The sequence below is a fragment of the Pseudochaenichthys georgianus genome, chromosome 1, assembly GCF_902827115.2.
Source record: "Pseudochaenichthys georgianus chromosome 1, fPseGeo1.2, whole genome shotgun sequence".
NCBI classification, from domain to species: domain Eukaryota; kingdom Metazoa; phylum Chordata; class Actinopteri; order Perciformes; family Channichthyidae; genus Pseudochaenichthys; species Pseudochaenichthys georgianus.
The window spans coordinates 37058216-37082821 of record NC_047503.1 but is presented as its reverse complement, the minus strand read 5'-3'; the positions used below and the strand labels follow the sequence as shown (position 1 = coordinate 37082821).

The following is a 24606-nucleotide window of genomic DNA, read 5'->3' as shown; positions in this document are numbered from 1 at the left end:
TACAAGTAAAGTTGTGCACAGCCTGGCCTCTGAAATGGCATTCGAAATCTTGTTTATGAAAAAGTTTTCCCTTGAAGTGATCGACCCTTTGAACATAATTCCATCCAATAACGTTCATACCACGTGACAATTATTGTACGTGTAGTAACCACCCTGCAGTAAGAAAAAGACACCACTAGATGGTGCTAAAACAATTGAATCCAAAAATCTTCAGTCATGGGTATATTTATTTATAACGTGATACATTATTTAGTTAACATTTAATTTTAAGCCTAGGCAAGAGATTAAATACGGCATTTCAGTTAGACAGTTCAGACTTCAGCAGCTGGGAAATACAGTGGCTATTTTGTAGGAAAATCCACATGGCACTATCCCAGAACTTGCAAATAGTTTTTAGGGACCAGGGCCCGTTTCCCTCTCAAGTCACCCAGGAACCATTCGTCATCAACAGACTCCAGACCAGTTATAATATCCCCAGTCTGAGGAAGACAAATGAGTGAGAGGTTATTCAAATTGTAAGCTTTGTACAGATATTTTTAAAATGTGTTCTATTTATGTTAAAGTGCAAGTAAACAAAATCACTACCTGCAGAGAGAGTTCCTCATCACAGTCTGATGCGAAGTTAAAGAGAGCTCTGGCTCTACTAGCCCCACTCTGCTGGTTATTAGACGACTGTGGGCCTGTTGAAGAAAGCATATTATACATTAAATAATTGTATTTGTACCAGTTAGAGCAGAACTAGTTAGGCGATTGATGTACAATATGCAGTTCTAGCTGGGGAGTATGTGTTGCTTTGCTCCTTTCCCTATCAAATACTAAACTTAAGAATCTAGTCAGACCCAACACGTATAAAATCCTTGGAGGCACATTTTTGGCCCAAAATATTAATCTTGAAATACTTTGGAGGGTAAATAGATAATTAAAACAATTATTTGTTGAGGCTATACCAATACTATTGTATTGTTTGTCAATGTGAAATGCTACAATACACCTTTTATTTTTACAAAGATAAAATAAAAGTGGGTTTAATGATTTGAATGAATCCATCCATCCATCTTCTCCCGCTTATCCGTGGTCGCGGGGGTAGCAGTTCCAGCAGAGAGCCCCAAACTTTCTTTTCCCTGGCGACATCAACCAGCTCTGACTGGGGGATCCCCAGGCCAGCGAAGAGATATAATCCCTCCACCTGGTCCTAGGTCTACCCCTTGGTCTCTTCCCAGCTGGATGTGCCTGGAACACCTCCCTAGGGAGGCGCCCAGGTGGCATCCTAACTAGGTGCCCGAACCACCTCAACTGGCTCCTTTCGACGCGAAGGAGGAGCGGCTCAACTCCGAGTCCTTCCCTGATGACCGAACTTCTCACCTTATCCCTAAGGGAGACACCATCCCTGCGGAGAAAACCCATCTCGGCCGCTTGTATCCGCGATCTCGTTCATGACCATAGGTGAGGGTAGGAACGAAAATGGCCCGGTAGACAGAGAGCTTTGCCTTCTAGCTCAGCTCCCTTTTCGTCACAACGGTGCGGTAAAGCGACTGCAGTACCGCTCCCGCTGCTCCGATTCTCCGGCCCATCTCACGCTCCATTGTTCAGATTTGGAGGTGCTAATCCTCATCCCAGCCGCTTCACACTCGGTTGCGAACCGATCCAGTGAGTGTTGAAGGTCGCAGACCGATGAAGCCATCAGAACCACATCATCTGCAAAAAGCAGTGGTGCAATCCTTAGTCCACCGAACTGCAGACCCCCTCCCCCACGACTACTCCTCGAAATCCGAACCATGTATATTATAGAGGCCAACCCTCACCGGAAATGGGTCCGACTTACTGCCGAGGACCCGGACACAGCTCTCGCTTTGGGAGTACAGAGATTGGATGGCCCTGAGTAGAGACCCCCTCACCCCATACTCCTGCAGCACCTCCCACAGTAACTCGCTGGGAACTCGGTCATACGCCTTCTCCAAGTCTACAAAACACATGTAGACCGGATAAGCGTACTCCCAGGCCCCCTCCAGGATCCTTGAGAGAGTAAAAAGCTGATCCGTCGTTCCACGACCAGGACGGAGTCCGCATTGTTCCTCCTCAATCTGAGGTTCGACAATCAGCCTGACCCTCCTTTCGAGTACCTTAGAGTAAACTTTCCCAGGGAGGCTGAGTAGTGTGATGCCTCTGTAATTGGCACACACCCTCTGATCTCCCTTTTTAAAAAGGGGAACCACCACCCCGGTCTGCCACTCCTTCGGTACTGTTTCCGACTTCCACGCAACGTTGATGAGACGTGTCAACCATGACAGTCCCTCAACACCCAGAGCCTTCAGCATTTCCGGGCGGATCTCATCCACCCCCGGGGCTTTGCCACTGTGGAGTTGTTTGACGACCTCAGTGACCTCCCCCCGGGAGATTGGTGTTGATCCCCCTTCATACTCCAGCTCTGCCTCTAACATAGAGGGCGGAGTTGTCGGGTTCAGGAGTTCCTCAAATGCGGCTTTCACACCAGCGCTTTTCAGTTTCTAGCTCCGAGCGGGAGCTTTTCTGGTTCAGCTCCGGTTTCCCTTTTCAGCTCCCGCTCTGTGCACACCGCCCACTGGCGCCCCAGAGCTGCCCTTGTTGCGTCATGACGTCACCGTTTACATCGCTGATTTGCCCCCCAACGGCAGCCATTACGGCAGCTCACAACAACAACAACTGCGTCGGGTCGCTAATCGTGTTGCTTTTAATCACACGAAGCCAGAATAAATTGAATAACGACTTCTCCAACCTTATACTTTGCTCCAGAGTGCCGTGGTTAATTGTTTATGAATGTGTTTCTGCAGCATTTACCGACCGCTGCAGTGCAGCTCTTCCACGGGAGTTTATTCTCCCGTTAGCTCCCGGTTAGCTCGCACTGAAAAGGCGCTGGTGTGAAAGGGGCAATAGTGTTCCTTCCAACGCCCTAACACTCCATCAGTTGAGGTCAACAACATCCCATCCTTACTGTACACAGCTTGGATGGTTCCCTGCTTCCCCCTCCTGAGGTGTCGGACAACTTTGGTGCCGCCCGAAAGTCCTTCTCCATGTCTTCTCCGAACTTCTCCCACACCCGCTGCTTTGCCTCGGCCACGGATGAGGCTGCTGCTCTTCGGGCCTGTCGGTACCTTGCAACTGCCTCGGGAGTCCCCCGGGATAACAAATCCCTGAAGGCCTCCTTCTTCAGTCGGACGGCTTCCCTGACCACCGGTGTCCACCAGGAGGTTCGAGGGTTACCGCCCCTTGAGGCACCTAGGACCTTGAGACCACAGCTCCCCGCCGCGGCTTCGGCAATAGAGGCTTTGAACACCGACCACTCTGGTTCAATGTCCCCAACCTCCACAGGAATGCCCGAAAAGCTCCGCCGGAGGTGTGAGTTGAAGGCCTCCTGAACTTGGGCCTCCTCCAGACGTTCCCAGTTCACCTAAACTACACGTTTGGGCTTACCAGGTCTATCCAGAGGCTTCCCCCGCCACTCGACCCAACTCACCACCAGATGGTGATCAGTTGACAACTCCGCCCCTGTCTTTACCCGAGTGTCCAAAACATACGGCCTCAGGTCCGATGATACGATAACGAAATCGATCATGGACCTTCTGCCTAGGGTGCTCTGGTACCACGTACACTTATGAGCATCCTTATGTTCGAACATGGTGTTTGTTATGGCCAATCGATGACTAGCACAGAAGTCCAGTAACAAACCACCACTCCGGTTCAGATCAGGGGGGCTGTTCCTCCCAATCACGCCCCTCCAAGTGTCTCCATCATTGCCCACATGTGCGTTGAAGTCTCCCAGCAAGACTAAGGAGTCCCCTTCAGGAGCCCCATACAGAACTATTTCCAGGGTCTCCAAGAAGGCCGTATACTCTGAACTGCTGTTGGGTGCATAAGCACACACAACAGTCAGAGTTTTCCCCCCCATAACCCGCAGGCGTAGGGAGGCGACCCTCTCGTCCACTGGGGTAAACTCCAACAACGAAGCACCTAACCGGGGACTTGTGAGTATCCCCACACCCGCCCGGCGCCTCACACCTTGAGCAACTCCGGAGAAAAATAGAGTCCAACCCCTATCCAGAAGTAAGATTCCAGAGCCGACGCTGTGCGTAGAGGTGAGCCCAACCAGATCCAACTGGTACCGCTCCACCTCCCGCACAAGCTCCGGCTCCTTCCCCCCCAGAGAGGTGACGTTCCACGTCCCCAAAGCCAGCTTCTGTCGCCCGGGTCTGGTCCATCGAGACCCTCCGCTTTCACTGCCACCCTTCTGGCAGCGCACCCGACCCCATCGCTGTTTCCCGTAGGTGGTGGGCCCGCGGGACGGAGAAGCGGAGGTGTTGCCCATGTTGCCCTTTCGGGCTGGGCCCGGCCGGGCTCCTTGGCAAGCCCGGCCACCAGACGCTCGCCGACGAGTCCTCCTTCTGGGCCTGCCTTCAGAAAGGGCCCCCGGGCTTCCTCCGGGCCGGGTATCCTCACTTCTTGTGTCGTCTTTCATGAGGTCTTGATTGATTCATGATTTGAATGAATGTGTGACAAAATAGTTTATTTTCTAATAAAACAATTATCATTGCTTTTTTTGTATTAACACCTAGATGCTTAGTTTAATATGAGCAACCAATAATAACTACTTGAGATAATAATGAATTTAAGTAAGTCATTTTGTCAAACTGATCCTGTGAGAGCTTCATACCTGAGCTGCTCTCAACAAAAGCCCTGGGGAACATTCCCTCTCTGCTGTTGATCCGACCGTAGCTCCACTCAGCGTCAACGTGCCAACTGATCAGGATGCTGTCGCCCAGCTGAAACGACAGTTCTCCCTCTGTCTTCCCGTCAAAGTCGTACAGAGCCACGACCCACTCCTCACCGGGCTGAGACACCTGCAGAGGGAGCAGGACAAGAGAAGAGATTATATATGTCTATAAGAGATCTCAATATTTAACTGGGACGAACATTCATCTCAGATTCTTTGTTTTGCACTGGGTTTCAAAAACCAACATCATCCTCTTTGATGTTTCCGTTTATATAAATATGTGTTACCTGAGCAGGTTTGGCAACTTCAAGGTGCTTACTCGGAGAAGCAGCCATGCCTGTTGAAGAACATGGCGTATAGGTTACTAATAGTAAAACAAATATACCATTCAATCAGGGAACGCCATTTTAAAACAGAAGAAATCTGTGTGCACACTTTGAGATAGTTAACGGCCTGGTTTCAGCCCTTTATGCATGAGTGGGTCGAGACCTTTGGTAAACAGCTATTTCATGAAATAGAAACAAGCACAAATTCCTGACATGCCACAAGCTAACATAAAGCAAAACATAATGGATTAAGGCTCTTCATTGATAAAAATAGCTCATTTTATGTAAGGATGAAGAGGATAACAAGCTGGTGAAGTGTAGAAATTCCCATTTCACGACTCACAAGTGTGTTGTATTATTTAAACTTACTGCTGGTAGTCAAATCAGAACACAGTGAAAATAATTAATTGATTCTCACCAGGCAGTGCTATCCTGGTAGACTGTCTCTTCTGCTGACTCGGGGGTGGAGGCAGATCTTCAACGACCTCTACAAAGTTCACAGGGAAGACACCAGTCGTGATGCCAATCTGTCCCCGAGCCCAGTCATCTCCAAGGTACGCCTTCAGCTGGATCACATCCCCCTCAGAGAACGACAGCTCTTGGCCGCTCTCCCCCTCAAAGTCGAACCTCGCCACACATCTTGGACCACTTTAAAATAGGCAACATTTCATATGTCAGGTTAGTTAATCAGGGTTGTGCAAACCATTTATAAGGTATGTCCCAACAATTCTGGTCAGATTTTCCACTGCCATGATTTTTAAAGTTCCTTGAGTGTCCCACAAAAAACAACAATGATTAAAGCTTTAATATTGTCCTTAATTATGGAACATTAGAACGGTTATGTTTTGACAGTACCTGACTGTTGCAGATGGTTGCCGTGCTTTCCGTTCTGTTTGGGGTTTTGGTGAATTTGACTATTTTGAGAAATGGTAATAACGTGTTTTAATTCAAGAAATCCTTTACTATTGTAAACATCTCTAAATTACAAGCCTTGTTGTTACCAAAGATGACAATAATTATGGATTTCAATGGTTACAACTTACCAGTATATTTACATAATTGGCTGGAAAGAAACCAGTAGATCCCCTACAAGTGCCTCTGTACCAATCATTGTCCACCATCTCCACGTTGGTCACAACATCTCCGGATCTCAGACCCAGCTCTCCTGGACCCTCTGTGTGTGCAGAAGAAACAGCTGTTTATGGCCTCATACACAACATCTGAACGGCTCAAATCTTCATGGATAATTTTCAGTTAGCTCGTATCCATATTCATAAATACACATTCATAGTAGTTTATAATTAAAGTTTGACGTTTTGAAAAATACTTTTTTATATATTCTATAAATGCATTATGAATCTGGAGTTAGGATTGCTGTTAGCCTAGCCTAGCATGATGTGTAGTATGGAGAAACAGCACACCTGGCTCACTCAATTGCAATACATATCATAAATCTTTATTTTAGGTTTCTGCTCATGAATTAACTACAACAAATTAAGTAAATGTTAATTATGAGCTTTGGAAGTGTTATCAGACAGCCGTTTCCTTTTGCTTTTAGTCTTCTGCTAATCATTAAGCGAATGGACTCTTAGCACTAGCATAAAGAAGGACATTTGCTTAGTCTCAAAACATATATGTTTTGTAATTTTTGAGAGACCCAGACTAACTGTTTCTGCTTCATGTCTTTTTCTAAGATAAGCTAAGTGCTTTCAGGCTTTTGCTCCATAAATAGACAACACATTGACATGGGGGATATCAATCTTTTGATTTCACTTTTGGCACAAAAGCCCAGAAGTGTATTTTACAAAAATATTAAACTATACTTTCAATATGTTGTATAGTGTTATTGTCCTATGTTAGCCTGTAGCAGCTAAAATAAAAGATGTGTCACCTGGAGTGAAGTCATGTTTGGCCTGCACTTTAAGCTCATAACCAGCTCCACCTGGACCAGCTGGACTGGCAGCCTATAGCAAGACAGCAAAGAGAGGTACAGGTCAATGTATCAGAGTCACTGAGCAAGACAGTCTCAAGTATTAGACATGCATTTACTCAAATGAATAACAAGGTACCTGTGGTTGGGATGTGTGTGAGACAGAGGAAAGAGGAGTTATGACCTTCATGCAAGACTTGTGCACTCTGCCTTTAGTTCCTCCAACTTGGCACTCAAACATATTGTGATCAATCTCCTCCAGCAGCAGAAGCACTTCATGTTTCTATTGAAAAGGACAACAAAGGTAATCCATGTTACTGAATTAACCAGGAACAATCCACTTTAGGTTAATTTGCACAAACCAATGTGCAAAACAGTAAAAGTATTTAGATACCTGAAATGAGAGTTCTCCTGTATTACTCCCATTGAAGTCAGTATCAGCAACACCATGAGGAAGTTCAAGCTGTTGAACGAAATCAAAAGGTAAACATGTGCTCATCAAGTGGTAATTTAAACTTGATGATTTGTGCAGTGGGAGTTCTCTCACTGTGTATTTGTTGTATAGACGGTGGCCTGGGTTGGGCCTTGGAGGTAATACAGGTCCCTTCCTCTGGGGCGTCTGGGCCTGGGGTTTAGGTGAAGCCTCCAATGATGCTGAATGGGACCGACCTGTGGCCTGAAGGCTGGGAGGAGGAGGTCTCCCTGGGCCTAATTTGGCTGGAGGTGGGCGAGTTGGGAGGGTTTTGCTTGAAGTCAGCCTCCTGGAGAGCACCATTAGTACAATACAATCGTCAAGTTTTTTGTTTTAGTTTAAAATTAATTGTTATTAAGTTATATATTTTTTTCACAAAGCTGCCTTAACAAGAATAATTAAATAAAAAGAAAAACATATAAAAAAAAGTTTAATAAATAAACAAGAAAAAAGTTGTACATTTATTTTTAATTATATATATTTTTATAATAAAGCAGTCGATTATTTGAATTTTACTGTTACATGTTCTCCATTTACTCACCGAGGTGGTAGTGATGGATCTGGCCCAACATGTAAAGACCCCTGCAGAAGAATTCAATTGTGCATTTTAATCGCCACTAAATCACAGCCTTCAGCACTGGAAACCATAGAAACCAGGCTACAACACATAGCATTCAACCACAGCTAGCTTCGGCTCAACAGCAGGAAATGTGTCCATGCTGCAATAGTTTATTTAGTTTGTAATGAAGCAGCGAAGCTGCACAGCTGATAGACAAGACAAACCGGATTGAGGGACACTTCAAGGAATCAAAATGTGCCACGTCTTAGATTATGATAGATATATACAAATGGTACAACACCTTTTAATATGACTATGACAAGGATACAGAACAAGAAATCATACGTTTTGTGGAAACCTTTAACTCTTCTGAGGTGTTCAGAGGTTTTTATGATGCACAAACATGTATAGATGTATTTCTATTTAATATATTACCATACTATCTTAAATGATGCTTCTTTTCAGTGACCATGAATGCTAATCGAGCTTAAGTGGGATGCCATTCTTACCTGGCGTAGTAGGGGGGGCTGGCTTTGTCTGTGGTTCACTGAGGTGTTTAGAGAGCCTACAGGCTTCTGAGCAGGAAGAGGAGGAGGACTGTCCTGAAAGTTATCCGACACTGAAGAGAAGAGATCTGACTTTACCAAAATATACTGAAAACGTGTGCTCCAAGTGTTATTGAAATACAAACATAAGTAGCGATGGAAAATATCAACTATAAATCATTGTGTTTTGATTTCATGAAATACTGCTAATACCGAAATGCAAATGTCATTTAATAAGCCATCTTATTTTGACAGTTATTATGTTTCCTGTACTGCACATAAGAGGGTCTCACATGAACCCGTTTTGCTGGGGACCCTGATGGTGGTTGGTCTCCGTGTGACACTTGGTTTGGCAAAAGAGCCTCCATTGCTGTCCACAGTACTTTGAGGCCTGACTGGGCGATCTGAACAAAGAGACACCTGAGTATACATATTTTTATACCACTCACTGACCAAAATGTAGATGCTCAGGAGCAATAGAATTAAAGAAATAGTTTGAAATTAGGTAAGATTATCTCATCCAATTAGTCTATCAAAGGGAAGAAAATAAGCATTTCCAAAATTGTTGGATGTTCCCAACATTTGCTTGTTATATACATTTCTAATTTCTTGAGAGTGGTGTTTTTTTAACACTCAGAAAGGCCAGGTAATGGTTTAATAAAATAAAACATATTTGTTACACATTTGAACTTACACAAGATCTTCTGTGTGTAAGCGTCTGTATTTTCTTAGTCCGTTATTTGCAATGACCACTGTGTTTAGATTTTGGCTATTGTTGTGATAAAACACATGATTAAATCAACAAATCAATAGATAAATGTCTAATAAAAGTATTCAATGGATATACATTTGTCTAACATAATATACATCTTATGATAATAAAATGCTACTCACTTGTTGGGGTGTCCATATACACGTTCTCTGTGACCATGGCGGCAGAGTTGTGGTTGTTGATGTTAAGATTGGGTTTCAGAGGCTCCTTAAAAGGCTTTACTGGAGGAGTCGGGGGAACTTTTGGAGAGTCCTCTTCAAAGAAGCTGTTGGCTCTGGTCAACACAGACGGACGTGAACTTTTCAAGGCGGACTTGCTGAGTAAAGTCTCCAGTTCCTCTTTTAAAGCTAGATCTGCTGGTTTCTTAGGGGGCTGAGGTCTGGGGGATGGTGTTGGGATTTGGGGGATAGTTGATTGTTGATTGTTTTCATAGCCATTGACTAGTGGCTCACTGTGGCTCAACTGAGGTTTGAGAGTCACAGAAGGTTTAGAAGCAACTGGAGGTTTGGTGCTCGCCCTCCGGGGTAGATGTGATGGTTTGACTGGTTCATTTCCCTCCTCTGAAGGGGTCTCAAAGGCCTGGATCCTGGCCCGGATATCGCGTTGACTGTGGTTGTTGTTCATCTCGCTACCAGCATCCTCACCTTGTATCTCCTCGTCTGATTGGTTATCAATGTCACAGCTCTCTTCACACTCCGCAAAGACCTCCAATAACTCCTTTAGATACTTATTAGAAGAGACCACTTCTGCATCAGAGTAAATGTTGTCACAATGTTCACTGATCTTGACCAAAGTCTGAACTTTGACCTCCTGATTTCTGGGTTTTGTACGAGGAAGTGGAACGGGGCGTTTTGTGAGTTCTGTGTGTGAATGTGAAGCAGTTCCAGCATTGGCAGAGAGATGTGTTGTAGGATTATCCCAGTGAACAGTGACTGATCTGCTGCGGGCGTGAGCCTCGTTTGGCTGCTTTACATCTGACTCACTTTGGTCCTCAGTGATTGTTGATACTGCAGTATTGATTCCAGTCTTCTCATCGGCGGGTGTAACACTTTCAGGGAGTGATTCTCTGTCCACTGGTTTCGGCAGTGATGGCCTTGGTGGCTTTTGTGGCTTTTTACCTGGAAGGAAATGTAATAGTTATTAAAAAATTATAAATATATAAAAAAGTTTTTCATTTGATAACAAAGAAAAATGTTTCATTTAGGGATGGATGATATTTCATTTTTTCCAACTATATTTACCTAATGCTGATATACGCACGTTATTTTTTTGTCTAATTGCAGTTTAGTGAAAAATTCAATTCCCAATTAAACATATAATCATGCCTGTTATTATGATGGCCCACTGGCAGATATTTCAGTTTAGGTTGCATATAACACATGCAATATCTAATGTAACATATTGGACTGTTACATCAGAGGAAATGTTAATTTCTGGCCGATGTTGATATTTGATTTTTAAGACTTTATCTGCAACAAAATTATGTTCAAAAGACTATGAAAGAATTTCATGTGGAATATAAATAAACTGAAACCAATAGATTGGTAGTCATTTAGATTTTCCATCACCATCGATGTTTCTCCTACACCTCACCTGACTTTGCAGCAGCACTGGAGGTCTCTTTCCTCACAGGTTCAGTCTGCGTGGCACTTGAGGAGGTGCAGGTGGTCCGGCGGGGGGCTGCAGTGGGCTTGAAAATGTGCTCCTCCTGCGTCTTCTCTTGAATCACCTGGTCATAGGACGGTGGGGGCTGAGTCATGAAAAAGAGAGATGTTCACACACTGACTTGAATTATCTTCCACTATGGCATATTTGAGTATGCTACCTGATGACTGCAATAGGATGATTTAGTTGCAATATATTATAATGTACTCTACACACAATTATGACATTTTATCAAGGTTTTTAAGATTGTAAATGTCTCATTCTCCTACTTTTGGCCAATACATTTTCTGGGAAGAAGAACTTTGAAATTCTGACTTAAGCTCTGCTAAGAACTACTGCACAAGGCCTACCTGCGGGACCGCCTGCAGGCCGGGGGACCAGCCGGACTGAGGAGGACGAGGGAAGAGTCCAGATGTTCCTGAGAACCAGTCGTTACTGACCAGAGGTTCTGCTGAGACGATGGTGATCTCTGGGCGCCTGAAATACAAACCAAACGAAATTAACCAAAATACACAACTCTAAATGCTATAATTTAAATAATTTATCATTGAACTGGATAGATTTCTTTGACCAGCAAACTATGTGCAATGTTCTCATTACTATTTGTAACACAACATGCATGCAACATAATTGAGAAGCAGCATGTCTGCACCATAGTGAAACTTCATCAGCGATTATAAAGTTCTCAACTCTGGACTTTTTGTTTGAAATACCTTCTTTCTCTGGTGGGATCACTCTGAGAGGTGGTTCTTGCTGGGAGGGAAGGAGGAAGAAAGATCATATACATGATTTGTTATAGATTTCCCTGATTTTTTCAACACTTATGTAACATCTAAAATTAAAAATATTTTACAAAAATCTTCAGAGACATTAAGGGTTCACTTCCATTTGTCAAACATGTGAACAACTGAATTTTGCGATCACTTTCTTATTTAAATCATGGTATCATTTTAAAAAAGTGTCGTCAAGCAATTTAGTAAGGTTATCTCAAAATGTCAGTGAAGGGCAGTTTGTCTAACTTACTTCGTTTGATAGCAGCTCGTATAGAAGACAGAGGCCCTTGGCTGAAAGAGAGTAGAACAGGAAGCACATTTATCATTAAGGTGTGGGGCCACACACACGAGAGCAGTATCATACCTTTGTGGTGACTAATTTGATGAAAGGAAATCTGTTCACGTTCCCCTGAGCTGACTTTATACTGTTGTTGAAAAAATAAGTAAAATATTTCAATTCTATTTATCTAACTAGCAAATCAATTCTAAAAAGTCGACATATTCATCACAGGATACAGTTAGGCAAACTACATAGTGCCATTTAATTTTCAGTATGGAACCGATAAATGCCAACTGAGAAACATACAGTTAAAGTGACACGTGAATAGATGCAGATGGAATGAAGAGAAAGAAAAGAGCAGTTAAAAAGTTAATGTTAATAGAAATTGAAAGTGTTAAAATGTTAAAGGTGTAAAAAAATGAACAGTATACAATACATAGAGTAGAGATTATAGCTTAATGTATGCAGAAGGAGCTCAAAGCCTTCAAATAAAACTCTAAATCAGGTAAATTATTGCTCACTCTTTTATCTATTCATATATTCATTTATGTCACAAAAGAAGAACATTGGTCAAAATGCTGCTCATGTGCTCAGTGGAAATACACTTACCTTAAAAAACATGGTGCCCAGTAAAGGATACCACTTCCAGGTAAACACTACTCTACACGAGACCTCTCCACACAGCCAATGATGTTTGTCACAGTTTCATATCCTCAGGCTGTTAAGCCCTCAATGAGTAAAGATTATTTTCTAATCCTGAAATGGCATCGCTTCACACCAGCTACTTTGTAATATAGGGATCTTTGAGCTTTTAAAGTGAAGAGATGAAACTGTTGTGATACTCCGAGCTGACAGTCTCTTTACCAAAGCTGAATTCTCTTGACAGTGGAGGCAGGCGCATCATTACCGCACAGTGCTCATTAAGGACCACTGCAGGAAGCTGATGTCATCTGGGGGGAAACACAATGCTCACCCTCAGCTCTATAACACATGGTTCATTTAATAAAATAGCGAAACTGTCAACAACAGGATCTTAAATTACTAATCTTGAATAATTACATTGAAGTAAATGTCGGTTAAGTCACTAGATATCACCAGATAAGATTTGACAATGCTGAAGGAGCCCTTGCTTTTGCATTGTTATGAACGGGGTACTAGGGCGATATTCATCACAAATCAAAAGCCATGATCTCTGGGAAGCAAGTTCCAAAATCATCCTTTCAATTAATGCTTGTCACTGCTATACATAACAATAAGGTGATATTTAGGTATATTACTTTGATGTGATCATAAACTATGCTTTTTAATTATTTGTCAATCTCTATTAGGCCTCAAGAGCCAGTGAGGAGGGTTTACTATCATACATGTCTGTAATAACAAAACCTAAATAAAAAAAGGCAGCACGAAGTGTTTGTCCCAACGGTGACCCCCTGTGAGTCAGTGAGGATAGATTAGTGTTTTGTTTAGTCCATTCACAACCTCCCCAGCATCAGCAGATCTGACTGTTGAAGAGATAGTGCTCTGTTTCCGTCAACAGATACTGATTGGTGAAACTAGTGGATCCACAACTCAAAATAAAAACCTAGGCTGAGAAATATGACATACCTTGAATGTAAATGATCTGGTTTGGTTCTTTCAGGATGATCTGAAGAGGAAAACAGAAAGGATTTTAAAGTGATGTGTAGCAAGAAAAAGTAAGAAAGAAAATGTTATCTTTCATAAGCAACATAGTTTCAGTCATTGTAACATCTAAATACTACTTGCCTGCTACCATTTACAGTCTGGAGCTTATTAACTAGAAATTCAAGAAGCATAACTTCACCAGTAGGATCAGCATCTAGATGAACCAGTTATTCTAAAGCAGCGGTGCCCAAACCTTTCCCCTACGAGGACCAACACTGAAACTCAGTGCAGGGCAACCGGCCAAGACCAAACACTTCTTAGGCCTATATTTTATTCAATTATTTAGTCTCAATTGTTTATTTGATTAAAATGCCTTTTGTCCAGATGTCACTGTCTCCCTGCCTCATTTGTGTCAAACTGACTTCCTGTGCAAAGTGTCTCTCTGCCTGCCGAGCTCAGATTATGAAAAGTTATTAATAATTGAGGATCCTACGTAGTTAAAATGAAAAAATAAAGCAGAAACATTGACTTAAAGTGCAATTTAATTGAAAATGTTTGTTAGAAACATCTGGCGGGCCAAGTTGAACAGCAGCCCGTACTTTAGGCAACTCTGGTGTCACGATTCTCAGGTTATGTCACGTTTGTAGTTTTGTCTGTGTTGGTGTTTTTCTTGTCTTTGGGTTTCCTGTTTTATTGTGTAAAGTGTTCACCCCCGTTTCCTGCCTGTCTGCTTTCTGTCTGTTTCCCCTCCATGTTACTCCACGGTCTGTGTTCCTTGTGCTGCTTTGGATATTTTGGATTCTGCCTTGTTTTTGCCACAGCTTTATTCTTTAATAAAGCTTGCTTTTCGTTATTCTGCATTTGAGTCCTACCTGCTTCACCCATTCGTAACAGAATGAACCGACCAAAAATGGACCCAGCGGATATGGAAGATTTTGAGTTAGATCTGTTCGATCTAGACTTTTCCCTTCAATGTTATCATGCCGAGTGGAAAGGAACTTCTTCTAGAAGGGACAAAGAGGCTATTCTCGAGAGGGCACGAATGGAGGTGGCCGAAATGCCTTGGTTGAGGAGTTCGTTGCCGGAGTGGTTACAGCTTTTCACAAGTTGTCCTGAGGACTGGTCCGACGCATCTAACCCTTTCCTCGGATCCGACTACGGTCCTGTTAGAGGTCCACGGAGTCTCCAAAGAGCCTCTAGGAGACGCAGGGCCAGGATTCCAGCCCGTGCTCCAACAGCCATGATCCCGGCTTCAGTTCCGGTTTCCACAGCCATGGATCCATGCACCAGTACCGGCCCGCAGAGCTATGTGTCCTTGCTCGATTACCTGGCCCACACAGCCATGGTCCAGGCCTCTGTTCCGGTTCCAGCGGCTCCAGTTCCAACCTCAGACCTTTTCTCAGGAACCCGTCTGGCGTTTGGAGGTCCACGGAGCCTCCAAAAGGTCTCTGGAAGATGCAAGGCCAGGATTCCAGCCCGTACTCCAGCGGCTCCGGCCCCAGTTCTGGCCCCAGCGGCCATGGTTCCGGTCCTGGTTCCGGCCTCAGCAACCATGGTTACAGCCCCAGTTCTGACCCCAGCAGCCATGGTTCCGGCCCCAGTCCTGGTCCCAGCTGCCATAGTCCCTCCTCTAGTCCCTTCTCTAGTCCCTTCTCGAGTCCCTTCTCTAGTCCCTTCTCTAGTCCCTTCTCTAGTCCCTTCTCTAGTCCCATCTCCAGTTCCCTCTCGAGTCCCCTCTCGAGTCACCTCTCGAGTTCCATCTCTAGAGTTCCATCTCTAGTCCCTACTCAAGTCCCGCCTCTAGTCAATTCCCTAGTCCCATCTCTAGTCCCTCCTCTAGTCACTTCTCGAGTCCCCTCTCCAGTCCCCTCTCGAGGTCCCTCCTCTAGTCCCCTCTCTAGTCCCTCCTCGAGTCCCCTCTCTAGTTCCCCTCTCAAGTCCCCTCTCGAGTTCCCTCCTCTAGTTCCTCCTCTAGTCCCTCCTCTTGTTCCTCCTCTAGTCTCTCCTTTAGTCCCCTCTGGAGTTCCGTCTCTAGTTCCCCTCTCGAGTCACGTCTCAAGTCCCTACCCAATGTCCTGGTCTGTTGGAGGTTCCGCTGGGGGTCCTGCCAACTCCATGTCCTGTCCCGTTGGAGGCCCCGTCGACTACTCCTCTGCCGGGGGTCCTACCAATCGTATGTCTGTCTCGTTGGAGGTCCCGCCGTCTACTCTCCTGCCGGGGGTCCTGCCAACCCTTTGTCCCGTCCCGTTGGAGGTCCCGCCGTCTGCTCTCCTGCCGGGGGTCCTGCCAGCTCCTTGTCCCATCTCGTTGGAGGTCCCACCGACTGCTCTCCTGCCGGGGGTCCTGCCAACCCTTTGTCCTGTGCCGTTGGAGGCCCCACCGACTACTCTCCTGCCGGGGGTCCTGCCAACTACTCTTCTGCCGGGGGTCCTGCCAACCCTATGTCCTGTGCCGTTGGAGGTCCCGCCGACAACTCTTCTGCCGGGGGTCCTGCCAACCCCTTGTCCTGTTCCGTTGGAGGCCCCACCATCACCTGTCTCACCGGGGGTCCTGCCAACTACTGGTCCTCTTCTGTGGGGGATCCTGCCAAAGCCTGTCCCACTGGCTCCGGTTCCTGTTCCGCCGACACCGGGTCCTGCCCGGCCTCCGGAGCTGTCTGGTCTTCGCCCTCGAGCCCGGCCCCCTGAGAGCCGCGGTCTTCTCCCTCGAGCCCGGCCCCCTGAGTGCCGCGGTCTTCGTCCTCGGGCCCGGCCCCCTGACTCTTCCTGCCGCTGCTTTTGCCCTCATGCACGGCCCCCTGAGTTTGCCCGCTGTGGCCTTCGCCCCTTTTTGAACTTTGCCTTGCCCCCAGGCCGTCCACCCGAGACCCCCTCTTTGGTCTCTGCCTTGCCCCCGGGCCTTCCGCCCGAGACCCTGTCCTTGGTCTCTGCCTTGCTCCCGGGCCTTCCGCCCGAGACCCCCTCCTTGGTCTCTGCCTTTCCCCCGGGCCGTCCGCCCGAGACCCGTCCTCCAGACCCCCTCCACCCACCCTTTCTTGGCCCTAGTTATGTGTCCTCCCTCCGGTCCCCCTCCACCCACCCTGCTGGACCTTTTTTTGGGACGTCTGGGATCCGTCCCTTGAGGGGGGGGTTCTGTCACGATTCTCAGGTTATGTCACGTTTGTAGTTTTGTCTGTGTTGGTGTTTTTCTTGTCTTTGGGTTTCCTGTTTTATTGTGTAAAGTGTTCACCCCCGTTTCCTGCCTGTCTGCTTTCTGTCTGTTTCCCCTCCATGTTACTCCACGGTCTGTGTTCCTTGTGCTGCTTTGGATATTTTGGATTCTGCCTTGTTTTTGCCACAGCTTTATTCTTTAATAAAGCTTGCTTTTCGTTATTCTGCTTTTGAGTCCTACCTGCTTCACCCATTCGTAACACCTGGTCTAAAGTTACATATTTAAATTGAACAAGAAATTAAGAGCATGTTGTCATGATTAGCATTACTATACATTCCCTTATGTTTACATTTCCTCCATTTACATTAAATATCTTCTATCACACTTAATACAGTAGAATAATCCATATGCTTACCAGATAGTACACAACAACAAACAGGTGTACACAACTATTGAACATTGAGCAATATAACTTCACAAAACTGCATTCTGCATAAACAGGATACTGTGTTGTGTCAATGTGACTATAACAATAATGCCGGTAGAGGGCAGCTGAAATTATAGACATTATATGGAAAGTCAGTATTGAAAAAAGATATTTATACAGATTTTCAGAATGTTAAACCGGGCTAAAGTGAAACTAGCTTTCCCACGTGCTGCGGCAGAAACACACAACACACTTAGTTATATTATTTCCTGTATCTTTATGGCAGTTACCTATCATTCATGTCTAACTCAAACACCCAGTGGTAAAGAAGCAAACCCAGTCCATTGGTTAACAGCTATCCAGTGAACAAATATCAGTGCAAACAATGTTATCTCAAGGCTTTGTTTGTCATTGTATTTTTGTGTAAACAAAAAAAGAAGGCAGTGGTTGAAGTCTGCATTGTTGTTAATGCCTTGAGCCTGAAACCATGACCTCGTTGGCAGACAAATGCACCTGTCAGTTGTTATCTGTGAGTGCCACATTGCTATTGCTTCAAGTTACACTTTAACAACATGTGAGAACAGTTTCTGTACTGCCTCTTAATGAGAAAGATGTGTTTTAGCAACTGGCAGGCAAAGGATTAAGCTCCGTTCCTACCACTTCCCCACCATTTCCCAATAAATATGCAGTCTATTTACATGAAACAACAGTCGAGGTAACTTTACTGTCACGTATGCATGTGATCTGCTGCTGTCCTCTCTTGTGATACTAAGTAGTGTTCCTACCTGTGAGGAATTACAGGAATAAATACAAAATCTTCAGCATCCAAGAAATAAATCCACCAGGATCCTCGTCTAATCGAACAGCTTGACTGCAGCCGTCACACACCCACCGACAGCAGAGAGGAGAAGGAGGTTCCTGTGATATCTCAGCTCTGTGTTCACCTGGCCAATCTCCTCAACTGGAATGTGGTCATTCAGGAAGTGCAGCTTGTGCCACACGACAAAGCACCGTCACTGTCAACACTGCAACTGGTTTACCTCCACTAACGTCGCAAAGTCACATCCTGGAAAATACTTTTAAATAAAACCGAAACTTATTTAGTTTACAAATTGAAAAATATTTGTATTTAAGTGCACCTGCCTCCTGGAAGAAATTACAGCACCACTACCAATCAATTCACTCATATTCTTGGGCATTCAAGAAACTTGTAATTGTTTTAACATAACTGTATTTTATTCAACATTCTATTCATACTAATTTACCTTTTTTATGTTTTCCTTTTGTTAGAAAACGAATTATTTTATAATGGTTTAACATTTTTTCTTTTAGTTTTTTCTCAGTTTTAGAATTGTGTTAATATGATCTCTCAAGTTCAAATAAAGGTTGAATAAATAGTTACAACAATACTTAAGAACTGCAAATTTAAGATACTGAAGTTAATAAAGTAGAAAACCCGGTAAAAAGAAAAGTCTAAATACATGACCCATAACAAAAACTACAAAGTATGAGGAAACAAAATAATGATAACAGAAACATATTTAGTCCAGATTTTATCTTGTGGGAAAAATTGTTTTCTGCACCTCATTTAATGACACTACATCATGTAGTTGCTGAGATATTTTGATCATAATGAAAGTACTTGAAACCAACAAACCATACCACTGACGGCCCATCAAACGAACCCCCCTGACCCCCTGTGTAAACGGTGCACCTGTTAAATTGTCTTATATAAATAGCTATTTACTTTTTGCCTATAATTTACCATCCAAGCTCTTATTCATCCATAAAACATTCATCTGAGAGCAATACATTTAAGAAAGAAAACATTGGTCAGATTACTTGACCAACTTATAAAGTTTTTGGTTTAATTTCTAAACATCATACATCCCTTGGTATGTGTGTGCAAGTGACACATGAAAGGACAACACACACACACACACACACACACACACACACACACACACACACACACACACACACACACACACACACACACACACACACACACACACACACACACACACACACACACACACACACACACACACACACACACACACACACACACACACACACACACACACACACACACACACACACACACACACACACACACACACACACACACACACACACCATGTATACATAACTTCAGGGGACATTACATTGACTTACATGCATTTCCTGGAGACTTATCCTAACCATAACCATAACCAACATATGCCTAACCCTAACCCTTACCCTTAACCTAACCCTAACCAAGTCTTCACCCTAAAATTAATGATTCCCTTCATGGGGACCTCCATTTTGTCCCCATAGGGAGGCGAGTCCCCACACGTGACTATGTAAATAGATTTAGGTCCCCACAAGTATAGTAATGCTAGGACACACACACACACACACACACACACACACACACACACACACACACACACACACACACACACACACACACACACACACACACACACACACACACACACACACACACACACACACACACACACACACACACACACACACACACACACACACACACACACACACACACACACACACACAGACAGGAGAAAGCTGCTGAGGTCAGCAGGACTGGATTCCCCTCACTCACAGCCGCGCTCTCTGAACACATGCGGACATTACTCAGCACAGCAGCAGCAGTCAGAGCAGCTGGGGAGGCTGCTCCAACAAAGGGAGTGGAAGAAAAAACAATCTGAGTCTGAGGGTCTTCAAAGTTCATACTCTAGCAAGGAAGATATAGACCAATAAGGCAATTTCTTTGCCTTTATTGGACTTTATCTGTAATGGCTTTTTCCAACATGCATGGGCAAGTTTGCTGATTCAACCAGACAGGGTTGTTATTGAAAGATGATTAATCATTGGTGGAATGTAACTGATTATCTTTACTTAAGTGCTTAAATACAGTTTTGAAATACTTTTTTGTGTTATGCTACTTCATTCTACTTCACTACATCTCACAGGGAACGGTTCTACTTTAATATAGTCCACTAGTTATTAGCCACTTACGTTGTAGACATACAAACATGATATTCTTATATATGATGGAGTACTATAATACACATTTAGTAGTATACTCAGTATTTAAAAGTGGCTACACATCGACTAACTACCTTTAAATGCTTGTATATTCATTTTGTTAGAGGTCAAACTGAATGATACAGTATTCTGTAATAAGATAACATTTTGAAAGGAGACATTCTGCTAGATGCGCATCTTTACTTTTGATACTATAAGTTCATGTTGCTGATAATACTTCTGTACCTTTACTTACTTAAGTAACATTATGAATTCAGTGTTTTGACTTGTAATCAAGTATTTTTAGACAAAGTTATTAGTACTTTAACTTAAGTATACTTCTTTCACCGTTGACTAGAAAAACAAGATGGTGTCATGAGTGACTTCAGCCAGAGAAGATTAAATGGTGCCAATACAGACAGGTGATTCACAGTGGAAACTACCAGAAATGGTGTCTGACTAAATAATGAAGGCCACAGTTATCGAAACGTATCGTATTAAATAATTATTCTGAAAGAACGGAAACTATATCAAGTACAGACAAGAACAGATTGTTCATGATGCAGCAGCCTGACATTCCCACCCAGACAGCTGGTGGGGGTCAGGGTGTGGTTGGGTGGGGTGAGTCTGAGATCAAACACTGGCTGTAGATATCTGGGCAGGACCGGGCAACGGGTGGTTGGAAAAACAAGTATTCACAAACTAGTGGAGGAGATAATGGGTGAATTTCTGACTTAGACCTAAGACACTTTCAGTACTTGAATGTGATGCAGCTGAATGCAAATTAAAGCCTGTTAGTTCAATAAATCACAGGCTGAATACTGACTCAACCAATCTGTAAAAACTATGAGGAACAAAAGGGAAATTTCCTCTAAGTGACACATATTGCTATGAGGTACATGTATGCAGGCCAAAGGGAGGAAAGGTGAATGATGTTACTGTAATATGGAGACATACAGGGTTTCAGTTCTGTTGCTAGGGCCAATTACTCTAAACACTTGCAGACACACATAATTATTTTATTGACAAATCCATCAGTGGTTGATTTAATGACACTTTTACTTCATGGAGATTACAGGGATAACGTGACACAAGATAATTAAATGTACCATTATGTAAGTTGTGTTAAATGTTACAAAACACATACATGTTTAGTCTAGGAGACCACCAGAACTTGACAACCAGCCTTACTGCTATATACATAACATGTTTGTGTCTCATAGCAACCAGATGCATCAGAATGTAGCTATTAGCGTACTGGTATTGATATTTAAAGTTGAAGATATTTTAAAGCATGTTGATGATCAATACTGAATATTCATCCAGTGTGTGTCATTCCATAATAAACACATTTTTAAAAGGTACATGCCTATTTGTCTACAATCCATGACAGTACATGAATGGAGAAGTTAAAGGGTATGCCTGAGTTTTTGTTTCTAGCACTTCATCTACAAGTGAAGCAGACTTGTCTTTATCCAGTAGGTCTTTATGCTATGTATTCAAATCAATGTTTGTTTTGCTTGTTTTTTATTGTTCCAGACCTCAATTGGTTTCGATTCATTTCTATGAAACAATCAAATCAAATCAGACTCTTGATATTACATTACCACACAACAATAACCTGACTTTGACAAAAAAATAAATGCAAACTTGAGTTTCTATATGGTTGGTTACACAACTCAACTAAGTTTCAAGAGTGTTCTAATTGATTTTAATTGATAAATAAAAAACGTGGATGCCATGGGATGGTGGGAAATAACTTTGCTAAATGAGATGACATGTGAAGTAAAAAGGTGATTCATTTCGGATAGCGAGAAAAAAACACTGGCATGTAAAAAACATTAAACTCGGTTTAGAAAAAATCACAAAACGTATTGAATGTGTAACTTCGCTTAAAAGTCTAAATCACATGTTCGACAACACATTATGATCTGACAACATGTTTTAATAACAAAGTCACCGTTAGATGATTGAAGAAAAATATTTGATGTCAGCCTGTTAACATTCCCAAACAAACATACCTGTTGCCTGGCTCCGGACGTCGCCCTCTGCCTCACCCCGAACTTCAGCCATCGATAAAGGTCGGTATAAAACAAGAGCTACTTTCCAGGACTACTTTATTATAATGTGGCGGTGTTCGTCCCCACGGTCGGTGTATGTGTCAGTGTCCTGACCACTGGAGGTGTCGGTGTCCTGCCCACAGCAACTCTCTGCCCGCAGTGGGTGGAGGTGGTGCCGCTCATCGCCAAGACCCCCACGCACACTCATGCGTGGGACTGTACAGTGAAAGTAGGATTAATTAACCCTCTAAAAAGGGAGGACATGGGACAATTTAACGCCTCAATCTATAGGTTTGTATTTGTTTTATTTTGTAATGCACGACTTTAGGATAATTGTCTGATTAAGATTATAATATTGTTTCATGTTTTTGTGTACATTTGTATAAAAATGTGAAAACTAATAAATGAAGTCGATATCATTCTGTATAAGATTTATTTGGTTATTGTGTCTATCATTATGTATTATTGATATTTAAGTTTGACTTTATTTAACAACCCATTGAGATGGATTATCACAACATAAGACAAATCGGACAAAACATTTGATAAAAAGAACAACAACATTATTAGATAATACGTGTGAAATTTATATTTTAAGTCAAGTTCAGTCGGCTATATTCTTCAATCAGTATATAAATAGCTACTCTGAATAGATGGAGAAACATTGTGGGAACATTTGCAATGTAAGTGTTCTTCCACTAGATGTCACTACAGAACCTTACAGATAGCCACACACCTTTAAGTTAATAATATATGTTTAAAGGTCACCTATTATGCAAAATCGACTTTTACATGTATTGTATACATAAGTATGTGTCCCCTCTATGTAAAGAGATTCAGAAAGTTTCAGGAAAAAAATATTCTCTCTCTTTTTGTCTGAAAATGAGCTGATCAGATTTTGGCCACTTAATGATGTCATAACGCTTTTTTGGGTTGTGTAACCATTAGCCAATAACCCAACCAAGGTATCACCTGAATCTCCTCCTAGAGCACCATTGTGTTTTGATCAAATATCTCACAGAGGGTCGTGGGGAGCTGCACCTTATTTTCATCTAAAGTAACAGACCCAGAATCAGCATCATCATTTTGAAACAGGAGGAGTCTGTCAATTTCTGGATTAACTGGAGATCATTTTATCCAATCGTAAAAAAGAGATTAATTGTGTAGCCTATATTTCTTTGTTTGTTTTTCAAACAAAAGTTGCATAATTTGTCACATGGATCTTATTAATGCAATCCTTGTACCTCACGTTTTTGTCCAATAGATGGCGACATACTGTGAATATCTATGTCAAATCTGAATTATTTTTCTGTCTTGACAAAAGTATTCAATATAATGTCTCTTTTACTGTGTAATCCGTATGATCTGGCTAATAATAAATAAGATTCTACAGCCCTCAAATCGTTATGGCTTTTGAGAAACTGGATCCTGGGAAGTATTCTTTACTCCTCTTTTTTTCTTTACTTAGCCTAATGTGGATTAACCAACGTTTGAAAATAACAAACATTGCTTTATATGGTGATTTTACACATGGCTAGGAATCATTTATAATTCATTTCTCATGCAGAAAACTAACCCATAAGAAACGCTCCTCTGTATGTGGGCCAGTTGTAGCTCAGTGGGAGGAGCTCTGTGAGGATTAGTGCGGCTTCACCTATATGCGTGTATGTGTGTGTGCCGCGGACCAGGTTAAGTAGCTTGGGTACATTTATAATACCACTGCGTCCGGTTATGAAACAGGGAAATTAAGGAGCTGTGACCAGGAGGAACTCGGTTTTTTTTGTATTTCTGAGAGGTGGATAAACCTGCTTTTCGACGCGGCTCACACTGCTGTGTTGTTACCGTCCGACCGGAGGACCGACCTAGGGTAAGACAGAAAGAAAGAAAGCCGAAGCACAACTCTTAAATCTGGTTTACAGCTTGTTAGCTTTTTCTCACCTAATAAAATGTAACATGACAGTGGCATTTCTGCTGTTGTTGGACCATGTGTGTTTTCTTTGACAGTTGTGTGTGATTGACATGTGCGGGTGGGAGGAAGGGTTGGGTTTCTTTAAGGGGAACCATATGTCTGTGAGGGGTTTACTGTGGGAACTACCAGTACAACAAATAATAGATTATTCGTTTGTTTGCATCCTAGTAAGGTAAAATAAGTTAAAAAGTAAACTCCACCGTGTTTCGTCACTGTTGTGTCCTCACCATATAGACAAAGTAGACCCACCCAATCTCTAATCATAGCCCAGC

General features: G+C 43.1%; 2 protein-coding genes across 4 annotated transcripts in view; one reads left to right on the top strand and one right to left on the bottom strand.

Moving 5' to 3' along the window:
- Window positions 1–209: 209 nt before the first annotated feature.
- On the bottom strand, window positions 210–22510 carry sh3d19 (SH3 domain containing 19). 2 transcript variants are annotated; one of them, XM_034086032.2, is made up of 21 exons: window positions 22327–22510; window positions 13672–13711; window positions 12037–12077; window positions 11727–11766; window positions 11364–11490; window positions 10942–11098; window positions 9471–10466; window positions 8870–8980; window positions 8541–8650; window positions 8014–8054; window positions 7548–7761; window positions 7395–7463; window positions 7140–7283; window positions 6962–7034; window positions 6114–6244; window positions 5926–5984; window positions 5489–5718; window positions 5032–5081; window positions 4685–4871; window positions 586–680; window positions 210–479 (listed from the first exon to the last, which is right to left on the bottom strand). In XM_034086032.2, exons 1-21 carry the CDS (start codon window positions 22376–22378, stop codon window positions 369–371), a joined length of 3078 nt encoding a protein of 1025 aa, XP_033941923.1. In that variant the 5' UTR covers window positions 22379–22510; the 3' UTR covers window positions 210–368. The 2 variants fall into 2 exon arrangements, with proteins under 2 accessions (XP_033941923.1, XP_033941931.1); XM_034086040.2 differs by lacking the exon at window positions 8870–8980.
- A 1493-nt stretch (window positions 22511–24003) lies between these two features.
- fhip1aa (FHF complex subunit HOOK interacting protein 1Aa) overlaps window positions 24004–24606 on the top strand; it is a 28691-nt gene continuing 28088 nt past the window's right edge. For both annotated transcript variants that reach the window (XM_034086015.1, XM_034086022.1), the window contains exon 1: window positions 24004–24232. The gene's annotated coding sequence lies outside the window, so the exon portion shown is untranslated. The remainder of the gene's footprint in view (window positions 24233–24606) is intronic.